This window comes from Calypte anna, chromosome 3, assembly GCF_003957555.1.
Source record: "Calypte anna isolate BGI_N300 chromosome 3, bCalAnn1_v1.p, whole genome shotgun sequence".
NCBI classification, from domain to species: domain Eukaryota; kingdom Metazoa; phylum Chordata; class Aves; order Apodiformes; family Trochilidae; genus Calypte; species Calypte anna.
The window spans coordinates 66,988,399-67,002,632 of NC_044246.1; the positions used below are offsets into that span (position 1 = coordinate 66,988,399).

The following is a 14,234-nucleotide window of genomic DNA, read 5'->3' on the forward strand; positions in this document are numbered from 1 at the left end:
TGAGAGATGTCCCTGCCCATGGCAGGGAGTCTGGAGTAGATGATCTCTAAGGTCCTTTCTAACCTAAGCTATTCTATGATTCTATAACTTCTTTGCTATGCACAAGTAGCTCCAAAATGCAAATCACTTTTCAGATTTTAAAAGATATGGTCTGGGCATTGAGAAATTAATTGACTGAAAGTAAGTATTGCAGTCTAGAGCTTTCTTTAAGCTCCTCTGAGACATATTCACAAGTGGGAGCTAGTAAGCTGAATTTCCGATCAAATCTGCCATTCCTTTTTGTCCCTTTCATTCTGCCAGGTACGAAGGTTTGGTATTATCGCTCCAGTTGCCAAATGCCCTCTAGGTGTTTGATCACAGTTTGATGCAGTATATGCTGACATCTTTGTGGATGCCAGTTATTTTACACATGTAAGTCTTAAAGAACAATAGCATATGAAAAATCCCATCAGAACAGTTGTATTTATTGAAAGGTATTTAAGCAAAAGTAATAAAATGTATTTAAAAGCAAACCTGCTGGGCGTTGCCACTATCAGCTTTTGCATACAATTTGCATACATTTCAGTAAGAGGACAGAATAAGACCCTTCTCATATGAGTGGAGTTAAAAGCCAGCCAGTGTTCAGTGTTGCAAATGATTTGTTTCATCAAAACCCTGATTCTCTTAAGGCTGCTTCATCCACAGATCCTGAAACAGGTGGAATCCGACCTCCTTCCCCAAATCTGGTGGTGCTGTTGCCCCTGTTTGTGCTAGCGTACTTGTGCAGCCTGCTGTAATACTGCTCTTGTGGATTGTAGGTATACAAGAGTGAAGTCTTCTTCCAGTCTTCGTTGCTGGGAGTCATACATGGTGCTGGTGCTGGGTCAGTGACTTCAAAAAAACATCTTGTATTTACTTCTGCCAGATTGGTTGCATGCTCTTTAGCCTTGACCTCAAAGAGCTTCGTTTCCTGTTCTGAGTAAATTTTGCAGAACTTGTGCTGAAGATAGGTAACTGGGGAGGTGCAGCGGCTGTAACATTTTGAACTCAGTACCACAGTGGTGATGATTAATATCAGGAGCCATCCTATGAGCTTGGAAAAGAGATAGATGAATTAATGGTGGCTTTGCATCATCATATATAGGACAATAGAATTTGCAGTGAAGCAAATATAAAAACTATAAGCCAAGACCCTGGAGTGTCTTCAATAGTCTGCGTACTGCAGAAACAGAAGATCCCATGCATGCAATTTAGCCAGCCCTTTTGCATCCCTCAGCTGATCTTGTTGGTTTGAGGATGAATACAAATAAAAGAGAAGGTGGGATGAAGTTCTTTCCTCAGATCTATCCACCTTTCTTCACTTTAAAGGCCAGATATGGACCAGCAGTCATGGTCAGATTTGCAGTACAGAGGTTACAGAATCACCCTGTCCACCTGTGGTGCTCTGAATCAGACCTCCTGCTGCCTGTGTTTTATCTGCTCTTGGAAGGTACCTCCTTTACCTGGTGTCTGAGCCTGCAAAAAATAGCCACTTGCCACTGAAAAAGTTGTGTCCTGTTCCTATGTTTCATAGGCAGGACAGTGACTATTGAATATGGGAATTTATTATTAATTTACACATGGTTTTGACATCCCTAGGTAAATCTTGGGGACTGCACCTAAAGTGGGTGTCCTCGTAGCTGCTTGTCCTTCCAGTCCTCAGTGGTTCTCAACTAGGAGCTCCAGGCATAGATCTCAGCGTTCCCTTTCACCTCAGGCTGATTTTTTTTTTCTTCCACGTGATAAACACAAAGTGCTAAAGCAAAATGAATTTGTGTTCTTTTTGTTTCTTATTGTTGGTGGAATAAAGATATTAAAAGATACTAAAAATCATGGTCAGTGATAAAAATACTCTCACATTTCTTCTGGTTTTGTGTGGCTGTTTTTTTTTCTTTTAGATTTCCTCGCAATACCAGTAAGTCAGACTTCCTTGATTTTGCTTCTTTCTTACCCTGAATACAATGGTAAAGAGTTTGCCTCTTTCCAGCCTTTTTCTTGCAGGAGCAGCACAGTAAATATTTAACATTTTTAAATACTTTTTTTGTTTGTTTTAATAAATATTTGTAGTAAGCAGGAACTTACAAAAATATAGGTACAATCTCTTATAAATTTGACTCCACTCAACAGTCTTGATGTTTTCATGAGAAAAAGTGATAATTATTTTTTCTACTGGAGTTCGAACAAAGAACAAACAAAGCTGGAAATGGTACTGTAGTGCTGCCAAGATATGAAGGCAGCACTTCATTCCAAACAGAATCATCCAACTAGAAGTGCAATTTTTTAAATCATAGTTTGCCTTCAGCAGAAGGACACTGAGAAGACAGACATATTTAAACTATTATTCTAGAATTCAAAAGTGAAATTATTAATGGGTCCAAGAGATGAGATTCATATTGAAACAAGCTATCTGTATTTGTTTCGTTTGCTAGCTGTCAGCTGCAAGGAACCAACAGATTCCTCTCCATTTGATATCTCAGCTTCCCCTCAACCAGGCTGTACGTTAAAAAGTACTTAGAGGACTGAAAGTGGAAAAAGAGAAGAACTTGCACAATGTCTAAGTAAAAGTTGAAATGTGACAATGTCTAAGTAAAAGAAGAACACCTGCTATGGAAAATCCTGATCTCTAGGCTGGTTCCCTACTGTCTTATGGGGTTATTCGTGTCAAACTAGACTGTATGTGTATGCAAAGTGTACTATTTTTTAAAGTTATAATTGATAAATATGTCATAGGCTAAATGCCACTTAATCAAAATAACTACTACATGGTATAAATGCTATTGCTACTATTCAGTCTAACTATAATTTACTAAATTAATAGTTCAAAACTAGGCTGATAAATATTTATACAAACTGATTTTACTCACTCATCTTGATGAGTGGGGTAGCTCTTTTGCTCAGCCTCAAGGGGCATTCCCATTCAAGGGAGGAATCCCAAACACACTCCTATGGGGAGGTGGGCTAGAATCTTTCCTCATGGAAGATGAGACTAGGCTTTTATGTTATAAACTGCTTGACTGCCAGTTATTTGTTGCTAAGCCAAACCTTCTGGCTCAAGAAAACACTGTTTAGCATTCTTGTGATCCTCATGGGACAATCTGGTTTCACCTCTTACCCTGATATATTTATTCTTTGAGCTGTTGAATCATGCTAATCCACAGTGCTCTTCAACACTAAGGACATCACAACCTTCCATCATGTCTGGTAGGTTTCCACCAGAAAATTCATACAAGTAGAGCAAAGTTCTTATTTCACCCCTACCTAGGAAGAATGTCCTGCTGCACCTGGCCAGCTTTGAAAGATGTTCTGTAAATAGTAGTGCCAAACAATTGTGAAACAAAACCAGCAAACACCACAAATATACACTTATAACCTTTCTGCAGTTTTGTTTGTTTGTTTTTTTTTTCCTGATTGTTTACTTTTGGTAATTACCTAGTATGAGAGAGGACTGTTTACAGTCCCCAGCAGGCATCACCACAGATTAATTGGCCAGGGTTAAAGCCCATAGAGTGAAGAGTGGTGAGACATTACCTGGGACTGTGCCTGAAAGCTGAGGGAGTCACCTGTTATGTTCTTCGATAAGGTTGGGTTGCAGGGGATTTTGGCCAGCAGATCGTAGCAGTCTGTGTCTTTACACATGAAACTCTGAACCCTGCTGCTCCCACTGGCCGCGCACTCATAGAAACTGACGCTGAGCAGGGCCACGGCGATCCAGGTGGGGGGGCCCACCAAGGCTCTGGCTAACACTGGCACCAGGTTGTGGCAGCAGTGGATGCAGGTTTCCTGGGAGTTGCGTTTCTCCGAAGAGCAGATGCCTGTCAGCAGGTGCCACATCTTGGCGTTCACCATGAAGCCAAGCAGAAAGAGGACAATAGCAGGCACTAGGAGGAAGGCAGAGCCATACAGAGTGTTCCAAGAATTGCAGGGACACTTGAACACCGCAGAGGAGAAGATCTGTTCCATGGCAACTGTCAGCAGAGACACAGTGCTGTAACCCAGAGCGGTCTGGTGGCGGATGCAGAAATCCAGAATCCCACGTAAATTATTCATTTTATGCTTTATCTTATTTTGAGGAGTGTGAGATCTCAGTCAGAAGAGCAGGAGAGAAATACAAGTGTCCTGAAGCTGGTACAGCTTAGGAAGGTTTGCAGAGCTTTCATTTTCTGTTGCTGGTGGTGATGTAATGAGACACAGAAGCAGAACATGGACTCACTGCCAAGTGTCAAGGTCAAGCAGAGACCACAGTGAAAACCCTCCCCAGTAGGTTTTTTAACATCACAACTGGAAAGATATCTCTTTGTTTCTATAAAAACAATATGTATTTGTCCCCACATGATTAGTAAGGGCTTAAACCACACCATCTTTTTAGAAAAGCTTCTGAGTGAGGCAACTGATTCAAAGCATGAATAAAACCACCCAGAACTCTGTAGAATTTTTTACCCTACCTTATTATTAGCAAAAAAATATGGCTTGTTTTCTTATGGAAGAGAACAATTAATTTTAGACAGTAACATTAATTTTCAGGATAACTGATCAATCTTTTTTCAAGTAGAGCAAAACAGCCAGTGCACACATAGTAATTACCCAGCAACTGGTTTCCACTGAAGTTCCAGATACTGCAGTTCCACTTGTTAGGAGCCAAACTTTGGACTCCCACCTCCATAAGAGGTAGTGGCAGCTTTGTAGCCTAAAAAATGAACAACCAACCATAAACCAGCAGAAAGTAAGCATATGGCATAAAGTGGAAAAATGATGGAAAAGTCTTGCATAATGAAGAAAAGTGTCTGTAAGGGATTCCTAGGCTTGGAAGACTGAGCTGGCTATGAAAACATTGGCTCCTAGAGTCTGTAAGTTTCATTCACACTGTAAGGAAGCTTGGCTGGGTTTCTAGCTAAGGTTTGGCTTGTCTAAATCTAGACAAGGTGAACTATTCCTTAGAACTAAAAGGAAGCTGAATATTTGTTGCTTTCTCATAGTTACTTGTAACTTTTTATGACTCTCTGTCCTGGGCTGGTGAAAGCATCTATTGCCCAAAGTACATCAAGCATCTACCAATCTATGATTCTGTGAGTCTATAAACAAAGGATTTTGTTTCCCTTTGAACACCCCTTCCTCTACACTGAATTTGACCTCCCATTTTTCTTCCTGGCCAGGCAGTATAAGAAAGTGTATCTACAGTTCTTTACAGCAGAGGTTTGCTTCTTGTCTTGGTTTTTACCTGTAGTGAAATGAGGCAACCAGGTGCCCCTAATTGCCAGGGAGTGGGCATGAGCTTGTGTTAAGCCCACCTGTGCCTAATTAGGGTGGGCCCCCACTGCACATGAGCAGGACCAGGGGGCCAATAAAAGGTGAGTCCTGAAGCACAGGCTCAGCTCAGTCCTGAGCATGTCTACAGAGAGGTCAGTTGCTCTTGGACCACTGTATTACCCTCATTGTGCCACTAGTGTTCATCACCCTCAGGGTGAGGCTCTGAGGAGTCTCGAACCTGGGGCCTTGGCATTGCAGTACTGTGTCTGCACCACTCAAGCCTCATCCTGAGGGCAATGAGCGCTAGTGGTGCAATGAAGGTAATACAGTGCTCCAAGAGTGACTGACCTCTCTCACCTTTTATTGGCCCCCTGGTACTGCTCATGTGCAGTGGGGGCCCACCCTAATTAGGCACAGGTGGGCTTGACACAAGCTCATGCTCACTCCCTGGCAATTAGTGGCACCTGGTTGCCTCATTTCACTACATTTACCTACTGACAGCTATGCTGGCAATGCTTAGTGTACCTTGAAACCAGAATTCACCATGTCTGAAAAGGTCAGAGCAGATGTTAGGAGCAGAAATAAGATGTTAGGGCAGAAATAAGAGGAGCATGATGCAATAAATGAAAAGGCCATTACAATTCCAGAGATACTGTCTCTGAGAACCACCGGTTTAGCCAGAATAGAGCAGAATTTCTTTACCAAGAGGGTGATAAGGCATTGGAATGGGCTGCCCTGGGAAGTAGTGGATTCTCCATCCCTGGAGATATTTAAAAAGAGACTGGATGTGGCACTCAGTGCCATAGTTTAGTAACTTCATTTTTTCTTGTTCTATCACTTGTAACTCAGAAGAGGTGACTGATTCCCACTTCTCTACAACCTCCTTTTAGGTGGCCATCGAGAACAATGAGACCTCCCCTCAGCCTCCTCTTCTCTAGGCTGAACACCAGTTCCCTCAGCTGCTCCTTGTAAGCTTTGTGCTCTAGACCCTTCACCAGCTTTGTTGCCCTTCTTTGGACATGCTCCAGCACCTCAATGTCCTTCTTGTAGTGAGGGGCCCAAAACTAAACACAGGATTTGAGGTGCGGCCTCACCAGTGCCATGTACAGGGGGGCAGTCCCTGCCCTGGCCCTGTGACAGGGGAACCCAGCACGAGCAGCAGGCATCTCTGGAGCAGATAATGGACCACTCAGGGGAGCTACAGCCAAGAAACCCCACTACTTCTCTTTCTGAGCCTAATTTTAGCAATGTTTTATTAATCAGCAATGAAACATGGTTTCAGCAACATTTTTCCCCCAGAAAAGGGAGGGGGAGCTCCGTGTGTAAAAGGCTTAGCCCTTCCTTCCAAGAAAACATATTGCCTTCCCGTAAACGCTGTCAGGAGGAGGTGGGAGGGAGGAGAGACCGCCCTGGCTGGAAGGCGGAGTGCCAGAGTCCATTGGAAAGAAATCTTGGCCAGGATCCCATGGCGGAGGAGCGGGGCAGCCCTGAGGCTTCCTTCTTCTCCTCCCCTCAGTGCATGGCTCCCCCAGGGTGGCTCTTTCTTGCCCTCCCAATTAATGCTTCTCTTGCCACAGCAGCTGTAAATCATTAACTGCAAAGTGTTCAGAAAACCAGTTTTCTGTTCAAGAACCCGGAACTCCGGTCCTGTGGTTGTTTTTACATTGATTTGCAGCCCAAGAGGGATAATTTGCAGTTGATCTTGTTGACTTGCATTTGATTTCATGCAGTTCAAGGGGGATGAAAACTATGGCAGAAAGAAAAAGACAGTCCTCTTTAGGGTAATTTTTTTTTTTTTGTTATTTGAAACATCTTTTATTTTGAAATATGCCATTAAAATTAAGGGGACTTTTTAATATTTCATCAAGTTTCTCCTTGATTTTTTAATTTTCTATAATTTGCAGCTGAATGGATCTCAAACATTTTTCTAGATGGAAAGAGATGTAGTCTATTTCTGTGATCACAGTTAATGCAGAACACTGGTTTTAAGTGCAGCATGTGAGTATGTGTGTGGCTTTGCCAGTTTGTTCAGCGTAGGCCTTGATTTAGTCATGTTAGTAAGTCCTTACAATAGGGTATTATTTTTTTTTCTGGGATATTTGCTGTTTTTTCTGAATAGCAAAAGACTGGTTTTGTTTTTTGATAAATGACTCTCTCTATAGCTGCTTTAACCAAAGTCCATCCTGTCCCAATTTCCTGTCATTCATTTATCAAGCTCAACTTCCTTTTCGCACAATTCAACTAAAATCTTGTATATCCACAGATGCAGTTGAAAAGATCTCCTCAGCAGTAGTTTTCTTTTTATACCAAGTAGACTTGCTCCTCCAAGTGAAAGTGTCTTAAGCTGCATTTCTCAGTGACCCCATTCAGAAGCAGGTATGGCAAAGTCTTTATCCTAGGAAAATTTTTGTAATGCCTTTTGTCTCCTTCCAGGTTAAACTAATGCTTAACTAGTGGGGGTCTGGCCTGCAAGCAGGTCTGCACCTACCTTCCCAGGTGGACTGAGCTCCCCTGGAGGCCCATTACCTCAGTTTGTGAAATGGAGGAAGTTATTCTGACTTTATGGCTGAATGAGTCTTCTGACATGTTTGTGGAGTGTCACCCAGCTCAGTGGCACCACATAAATCATTAGCAGTGCTAATACCTAGCAGAGCAGCAGCCTGAGAAGTAGCACTGTGACTGGGCATGTACAGCTTACAAGCATTTGTGTACATTATCCTGCTATTTTAAGGCATCACATTTATTAGCCGGTTTTGGCTGAAAATGAGTTTTAGTGGGTAGGAAGAAACCCGGTCTGTAAAACCAAGGGTAGCTCTGAAGGAGGTTCTGGCAGATGAGCTCTGGTACACCCAAATAAGCCATTGAGCTTATTTTTTCCTGCTGTTATTTATTGCTCCTTTTTAACACTACAGGTCTTAATTCTGGATTTGGATGGTTCTGTAATCCAGTCCAAGTGTTCTATAGCAACCAGCAAGGGCTTTACTGTTCAGTCCATGGTAATCTATGACCTGTATGTTCCACAAATAACTCTGTGTGATTCTTTAAGCCTGTGATGTAGATTAAGTGAAAAATTATTTGCTGAGTTCCTAAGAAAATACAGGATATTACCATAGGATTAGAAAGGTAAAAGTTGTCAGGTTGTATGATAAAATTAAGGAGCCTTAGTGAGGCTGATAGAGAGTTAACTCATTTGCAATCAGGTAAATCACCCTAGGTAGTCAATTAGTTGTTGCTAAGAAAACAAAGCTGTCTTTTTCATTTACTATGGAAAGTGAAATGCCATAAAATCAAGCATATTAACTCCAAGCTATTTCTATAGTCTTATTTGAAATGTTTTATATTCTATGTGTCCTTGCTATCTTCAGTTTATGCCACCACATCTTTCTATCTTCAAACTGCTGAATAGCTGAGATTTGATTCTGTTTCACTCATCTGTGTGTGTGTCCCGTAACGCTGTCTGATCATATGCAACAGATATGCTCTGTTGTTTTTTATTCAATTAATCCTTCTTCCCCTTTTTAAACTTTAATTAAATAGTTCTTCAGTTCATGTTAGTATGGTCCTTTCCCCCATCACCAGTTTCCTATCCTGGGCTCCTTTGCAGCCCAAATTTTGTTACTTAAAAGTTTTTTTTGTTTGTTTTTTTTCTAACATGAGGGCAATGCAAAACCTGAGACCCTAGCCCTTTTAAAATTGCCCACATCCAGCTAATAAGTTAGCTTGACTTTTCTGGGCAAAATCAGGTGAGCAAGTTAAGAATGAAAAAGAGAAACCAAATGAATCTCCCTGGGATGGGATGCCAGTCATTTCTTTGTAAGCTTAGAAGACAGGTAGACCAATCATCCATGTGGAAGAAAATGCTCAAAAATAACAATAGCCTTACCAGTGAAAAGAAATCTATGGCAACAGCTACTTCTAACATACCCATGGAGGAAGATAAGTTTACCAGAAAAGGCTACTTTGTCAAAGGAAATGATGGGTGACTAGACTTCACCAGAGATTTCTCAGCCCCTCTCACATCAAACAGCCTACACAATATACTAGATAAAGCAAAAATTAAAATTTAGCATACATTTCTCTCTGCAGAATGAGCATACATCCCATTCTCCCTTCAGCAATGATAACCACAAGGGAGGTCTAGAAATGGTGTCAGTCTCCTGTCACTGAGTTTTGTTCTTAAGGAACTGAAAAATTTCTGGCTTCTGGTTGTCATTCTCAGTTGCTCATATAGTTTTTCTACATCAATCTTCCTTCTTACCAGCAGAACACCCAATCTGTTTCAGCTTATCAGAATGTACAAGCTGTGTCAGACTCTATGGTAGCTATGTCTGGCTTGTATTAAAGCCTAAACCTAAACAGTACCTGTGTGTGCTTTCAGTACCTGTCTTTTATATGCAGCTAGGCCTGCTGTCAGCCTGTCCTGCTGCTTGAGAGGATTTATGACATTGTAACTGGCACAGGAAATCTTTTTTTTTCTTTTTTTCTTTTTTTTTTTTTTTTTTTTTTTGATAGGAAGAGAGGATTCAAAAGGAAAGAATAATAAGTAGGAGGTAAGGACCATAAGGACAAAGCATTCCCAGTTGTCTGTATTTTACATTACACAGTAACTTTCCAGGTCTCTGGATCTGCCCCAATTTTTTCTGTGATGCTCAAATGCTCCACCATAATTATTATTTCATTTGCAAGTCTTTTGCAGATGTATTTTACCGTTTTACTGAACATCTTCTAAGCTCCTCTACCTTACATGAAGGTGAACTTATTTAAGCATCCTCCCAGGGGCCTCTGCCCATTTTCTCACTGCTAGCAATCTGCTATTGAGTCTACCAGAGGCATACAAGGCTGTGTAGTGACAGAGTTTGCCAATTCTGCTGTTAGAGCCACATCCTCCATGTATTTTGTTGGAGGAATGCCCTACAGACCCTTGGGCACTCTGAGGCAAAATAAGATACGTGACATTTTAATGCTAATCCATTGCACACTGTTCACCACTCACTGGGGAAATGGGATCTTATCATTGCCTATAGACCAATCAGTCACCTTCATTACCCGACAAACAATAAATGACAAAATAAAATTACTTTATTTGATCAAAATATAAAAAGACAAGCACGAGAGAACTGAATATGGCTCTAGACTATTAATTCCAGTTAACATCTTCTCTAACTGCTTTAACATCATTACTTGGTCATGAAGCAACTTGAAGAAGTTCAGGCTGAAGAGTTAAGCTCCTTATCCTAACAATCCTGTTCCTTAGGGAGAAAAAGAAATGAATATGTTGATCACCTGCTCTTTCCTGCTACAGGTTGAATTTATCTCACTCTCACAGCATAGTGGCAGTCTAGGGAAGTTTCAAGTCTTCTTCAAGTTTTCTTTTCTGGCATTTTTTGTGGGCTGATCCAAGGGACCCATCTTTCCTATAGCTTCCTCTGTTACAGCCATTATGAAGACAAAGTGGAATACCAGAATTTTATACTCATGCTAAGTGTGTTGAGGATATGGATATATCCTTTTGCTATAGATTTTTGCTCACAGCAGCACAGACCTGGGGGCTGGAGGAAGACAGCTTTCCTCTTGATTTTGCCAGGTTCAGTTAGGAGTGAAACCAGTAAAAATCATTGCTGGTTTTGGGCACAAGTCAAAGGGGAAAAAAGCCACAGTATCATGCTAAATATCTGCAAAACAATGCATTTCAAATGCTAAAGAATTTTTCTCTGAGTCCCTAAACTTCTGAAAATCATAATACATTCTATGAATGGGGGTTTTTGGTTTTTTTGTTTTGTTTTGTTTTGTTTTTGAGGAACCTGATTCTTTCAGTTAGCATCTGAGGGAAACGCAACATGTGCATTTAGCTAGAGGTGTGCCTAGATACACTAGGATAAAATAGCAAACAGGACTGGGAGCTTCTTTCCTCACAGAGGCATACGCCTGCACCACACCTTATTGCCTACAGCAGTCTTATGTATGAGGAGGAAGCAAGTGCCCCTTGCTTAGGTGGGAATCCGCCTCTGTACTGCTGCAGTGGGATACAGTACGTGTTTCATAGAGGATGTACATACTGGACCCTGGCCTGTGCAATGACTGAATGCGATACAACTCGTGTAGCAGGCTTGACACACACCAACCTGTCTGCACGTATGCTGCACATGTGAACATCAGGCCTCTGCTGCCTGCCCACGTGTCAGAGGTTCTTAGGAAAATGGTAATCTGTGAGTTGGTCATCACCCCCGTGACAGTCATGGAGACCCTGCCAGCCTTTGTGCTTTCCCTGAAGGTCTCACACACAATGAGCAGGCTACCAGCCAGAAAAATGGTGATCATGGCCCTTCCCTCATGGCTATCTCTCCTAGGGGGTCTCCACATTGCTTTTGCTGTCTGTGACTGATGAATACTTGCAGCCCAGATGAATGGGGCTGTATGTGGGGCAGTCCTGAGATGGATGTTGAGCTGAAGAACTCTGAAGTTCCAGCTCACCTTGCACTATAAGTCAAATATTACATGAGAACAGGTGAGAAGAACACAGCTTTCACAGCTTCACCAAGGCCCAGGGGGATTAGGATCCTACTGCTTGTCTTTCAGTAGGACAAGGATTCCTACAGTAACTATGATTGTATTGCAGGCATTCTTGTGTAGAGCATGGACATATAAAGGCATACCAACAGCATCTCTCCTCATTTTTTTCTGCCATTTGGAATTTGACTGAGTACAAATCTGTGAGATTTAACTGCGTAATTCCATTAGCACAAGAATGTCACTACTACAATAATTTACATTGTTCTCTTGCTATTTTTATTAATATGAACTGAAGCAGAGAAGTTTTGGTCTTGTGACCTATGAATTCATATACTCTGTAGTATCTCACAGGCACTGCAGTCATGTTCAGTTTCACTGAAAACTGCTGATGAAATCTAGGTTAATATGAAATTATTAGTTTTTGTGTTGAGTTAAATGGCTGCTGCCACTATGCAGTGTAGGGTAGCAACCAAAGTGAGAACAAATTTAAATTAGTTACTTATCTGTATTAGTTATTATCAGGAGAAAAACTGATGCCAGCTTTGAGGAAGACTCAATGATAGTTGTGGTTTTCAGATAATTTTTTAGAACTCGCTTATATATTGTTTAGTTTGGTCCAGTTCTCCGGCTTGCCTCAGGTGGACAAACAGCTATGTTCCTTCCTTGAAAGAGTCCTGGACTTGCTTTTTGAAGTGCTTTGACATTATTTGTTTCAAGGTTGAACCTGCTTAGAAAACATCCTGTATACTGAGGACAATATGGACATATCTAGTACTGGATTGCATAGGCCTGCAGAGTGCTCCTGGAGTCACCTGCCAGCAAAGGACAGAAAATAACATCTTGGTTTGTTAACTGAGTCTGACTTGGCAGCCTGAAGTTATCCTACTGAATTTTAACAGAGGAGCCAGAGCAAAGGGATTAAAGTTAGACAAAAGCATGTTTGATCCCAACATTAATCATAGAATTTTCAGGGTTGGAAGGGACCTTTAAGATTATCTAGTTCCATTGTCATGTCCCAGTGCAGAAATACAGCTATTTCCCAAACATTACATGCTTCCAGACTTGAAAAAAAATTTTTCATCAGTGGAAAATACATATGCCAACAGAAGAATTTAGTGTTTCAGACATATAATCCCTCAGAATTAGCTTTGATCTTACAAGCTTTAAGAAATGAGGTAATGTGCTCCAGTCACTTTGCTTCCTTTAGTCACAATAATGTATATAACATACATAGACAATTTTTAGTTGGGCTCAAAAAAATTAGGAAATCTAAGAACCATATTGTAACCTCAGACATACACACTGCTATCTATGTGCTGAATTCCCATTCATTTTGTTCAGAATACAGTGAACTACCTCTAGACTGATTTAGACTGTAGCTCTGAAATGAAGCATGCATGACTGAACATCAGTATCACGGAGTAGTTGAGTCAAATCGTCAGTGTTTTGGATTAATATCAGAACCAATCCACACACACCCAGTTGTAGGATAGAGTCACAGAATAATTTGGCTTAGAAGGGACCTCTAAAAGGTCATCTGGTCCAACCCCCCTGCAGTAAGCAGGGATGCCCTCAACTAGATCAGGTTGCTCAGAGCCTTGTCAAGCCTCACCTTGAATGTCTCCAGGGATGAGGCCTCAATTACCTCCCTGGGCAACCTGTTCCATTTTTCCACTACCCTCGTGGTAAATAATCTTTTCCTAATGTCCAATCTAAATCTACTTTTCTCTAATTTAAAACCATTTCCCCTTCTCCTATCACTACAGGTCCTTGCAATCAGTCCATCTCCACTCTTCCTGTAAGCCCCCTTCAGATACTGGAAGGTTGCTATTAGGTCTCCCAGAGCCTTCTTTCCTCCATGCTGAACATCCCGATTTCCCTCAGACTGTCTTCATAGGAGAGGTGTTCCAGCCCCCTGATCATTTTCATGGCCCTCCTCTGGACCTGCTCCATCAGGTTCGTGTCCTTCCAGTTTTGAGGGCTCCAGAGCTGGATGCTATTGAGGTTTCACCAGAGCAAAGTAAAGTGCCAGAATCACCTCTCTCAATCTGCTGGCCATGCTTTTTTTAGCCATCTTTTCCTGTGGCCAGAGATGCAGAAAATTAACATTTTCAGAAACCAAAAAGAAGCAGAATAAGAATGGGAGCAGAGGCATGTCCCAGAAACACTTGTTTTGTGACTCCATTTAGAATAGGGAGTGAAAAACAATTTTCACTACTGAGTACCATGCAGTGACATTTCAGAAGTTGTTCAGGATACCCAATCTGCATGAAACTAATGCTAAGTGCCTCTGCCAGGGACACAGAGCCCACTGAGACTGCTTCTTTCTTGCATTTCAAAGTACACAAAGGCAAGAACAGCATCCTTTCTTGCGTCAGCAAATATTGAGGAACATAATAACCTTCCCTAGCTCTCCCACCAGCCTGCAGGGCTGTCTGGGCTGATCTCATTTCCCTGCTCTT

At 41.6% G+C, this 14,234-nt stretch overlaps 1 protein-coding gene across 2 annotated transcripts; it reads right to left on the bottom strand.

Moving 5' to 3' along the window:
- Nucleotides 1-448: 448 nt before the first annotated feature.
- CALHM6 (calcium homeostasis modulator family member 6) lies at nt 449-4,699 on the bottom strand. 2 transcript variants are annotated; one of them, XM_030447865.1, is made up of 3 exons: nt 4,600-4,699; nt 3,547-4,184; nt 449-1,072 (listed from the first exon to the last, which is right to left on the bottom strand). In XM_030447865.1, the coding sequence occupies exons 2-3, from the start codon at nt 4,063-4,065 to the stop codon at nt 647-649; spliced, it is 945 nt and encodes a 314-aa protein (XP_030303725.1). In that variant the 5' UTR covers nt 4,066-4,184; nt 4,600-4,699; the 3' UTR covers nt 449-646. The 2 variants fall into 2 exon arrangements, with proteins under 2 accessions (XP_030303725.1, XP_008495603.2); XM_008497381.2 differs by lacking the exon at nt 4,600-4,699 and having other exon boundaries at nt 3,547-4,206.
- Between the last annotated feature and the right edge of the window lie 9,535 nt (nt 4,700-14,234).

What these genes read in the sequence shown, in the direction of transcription:
- CALHM6 (XM_030447865.1), bottom strand. Translation starts at nt 4,065, where the DNA reads ATGAATAATTTACGTGGGATTCTGGATTTCTGCATCCGCCACCAGACC. An exon ending in GCTTTCAGGCACAGTCCCAG is followed by an intron (nt 1,073 to 3,546) that starts GTAATGTCTCAC and finishes CTCTTTTCCAAG; the next exon opens with CTCATAGGATGGCTCCTGAT.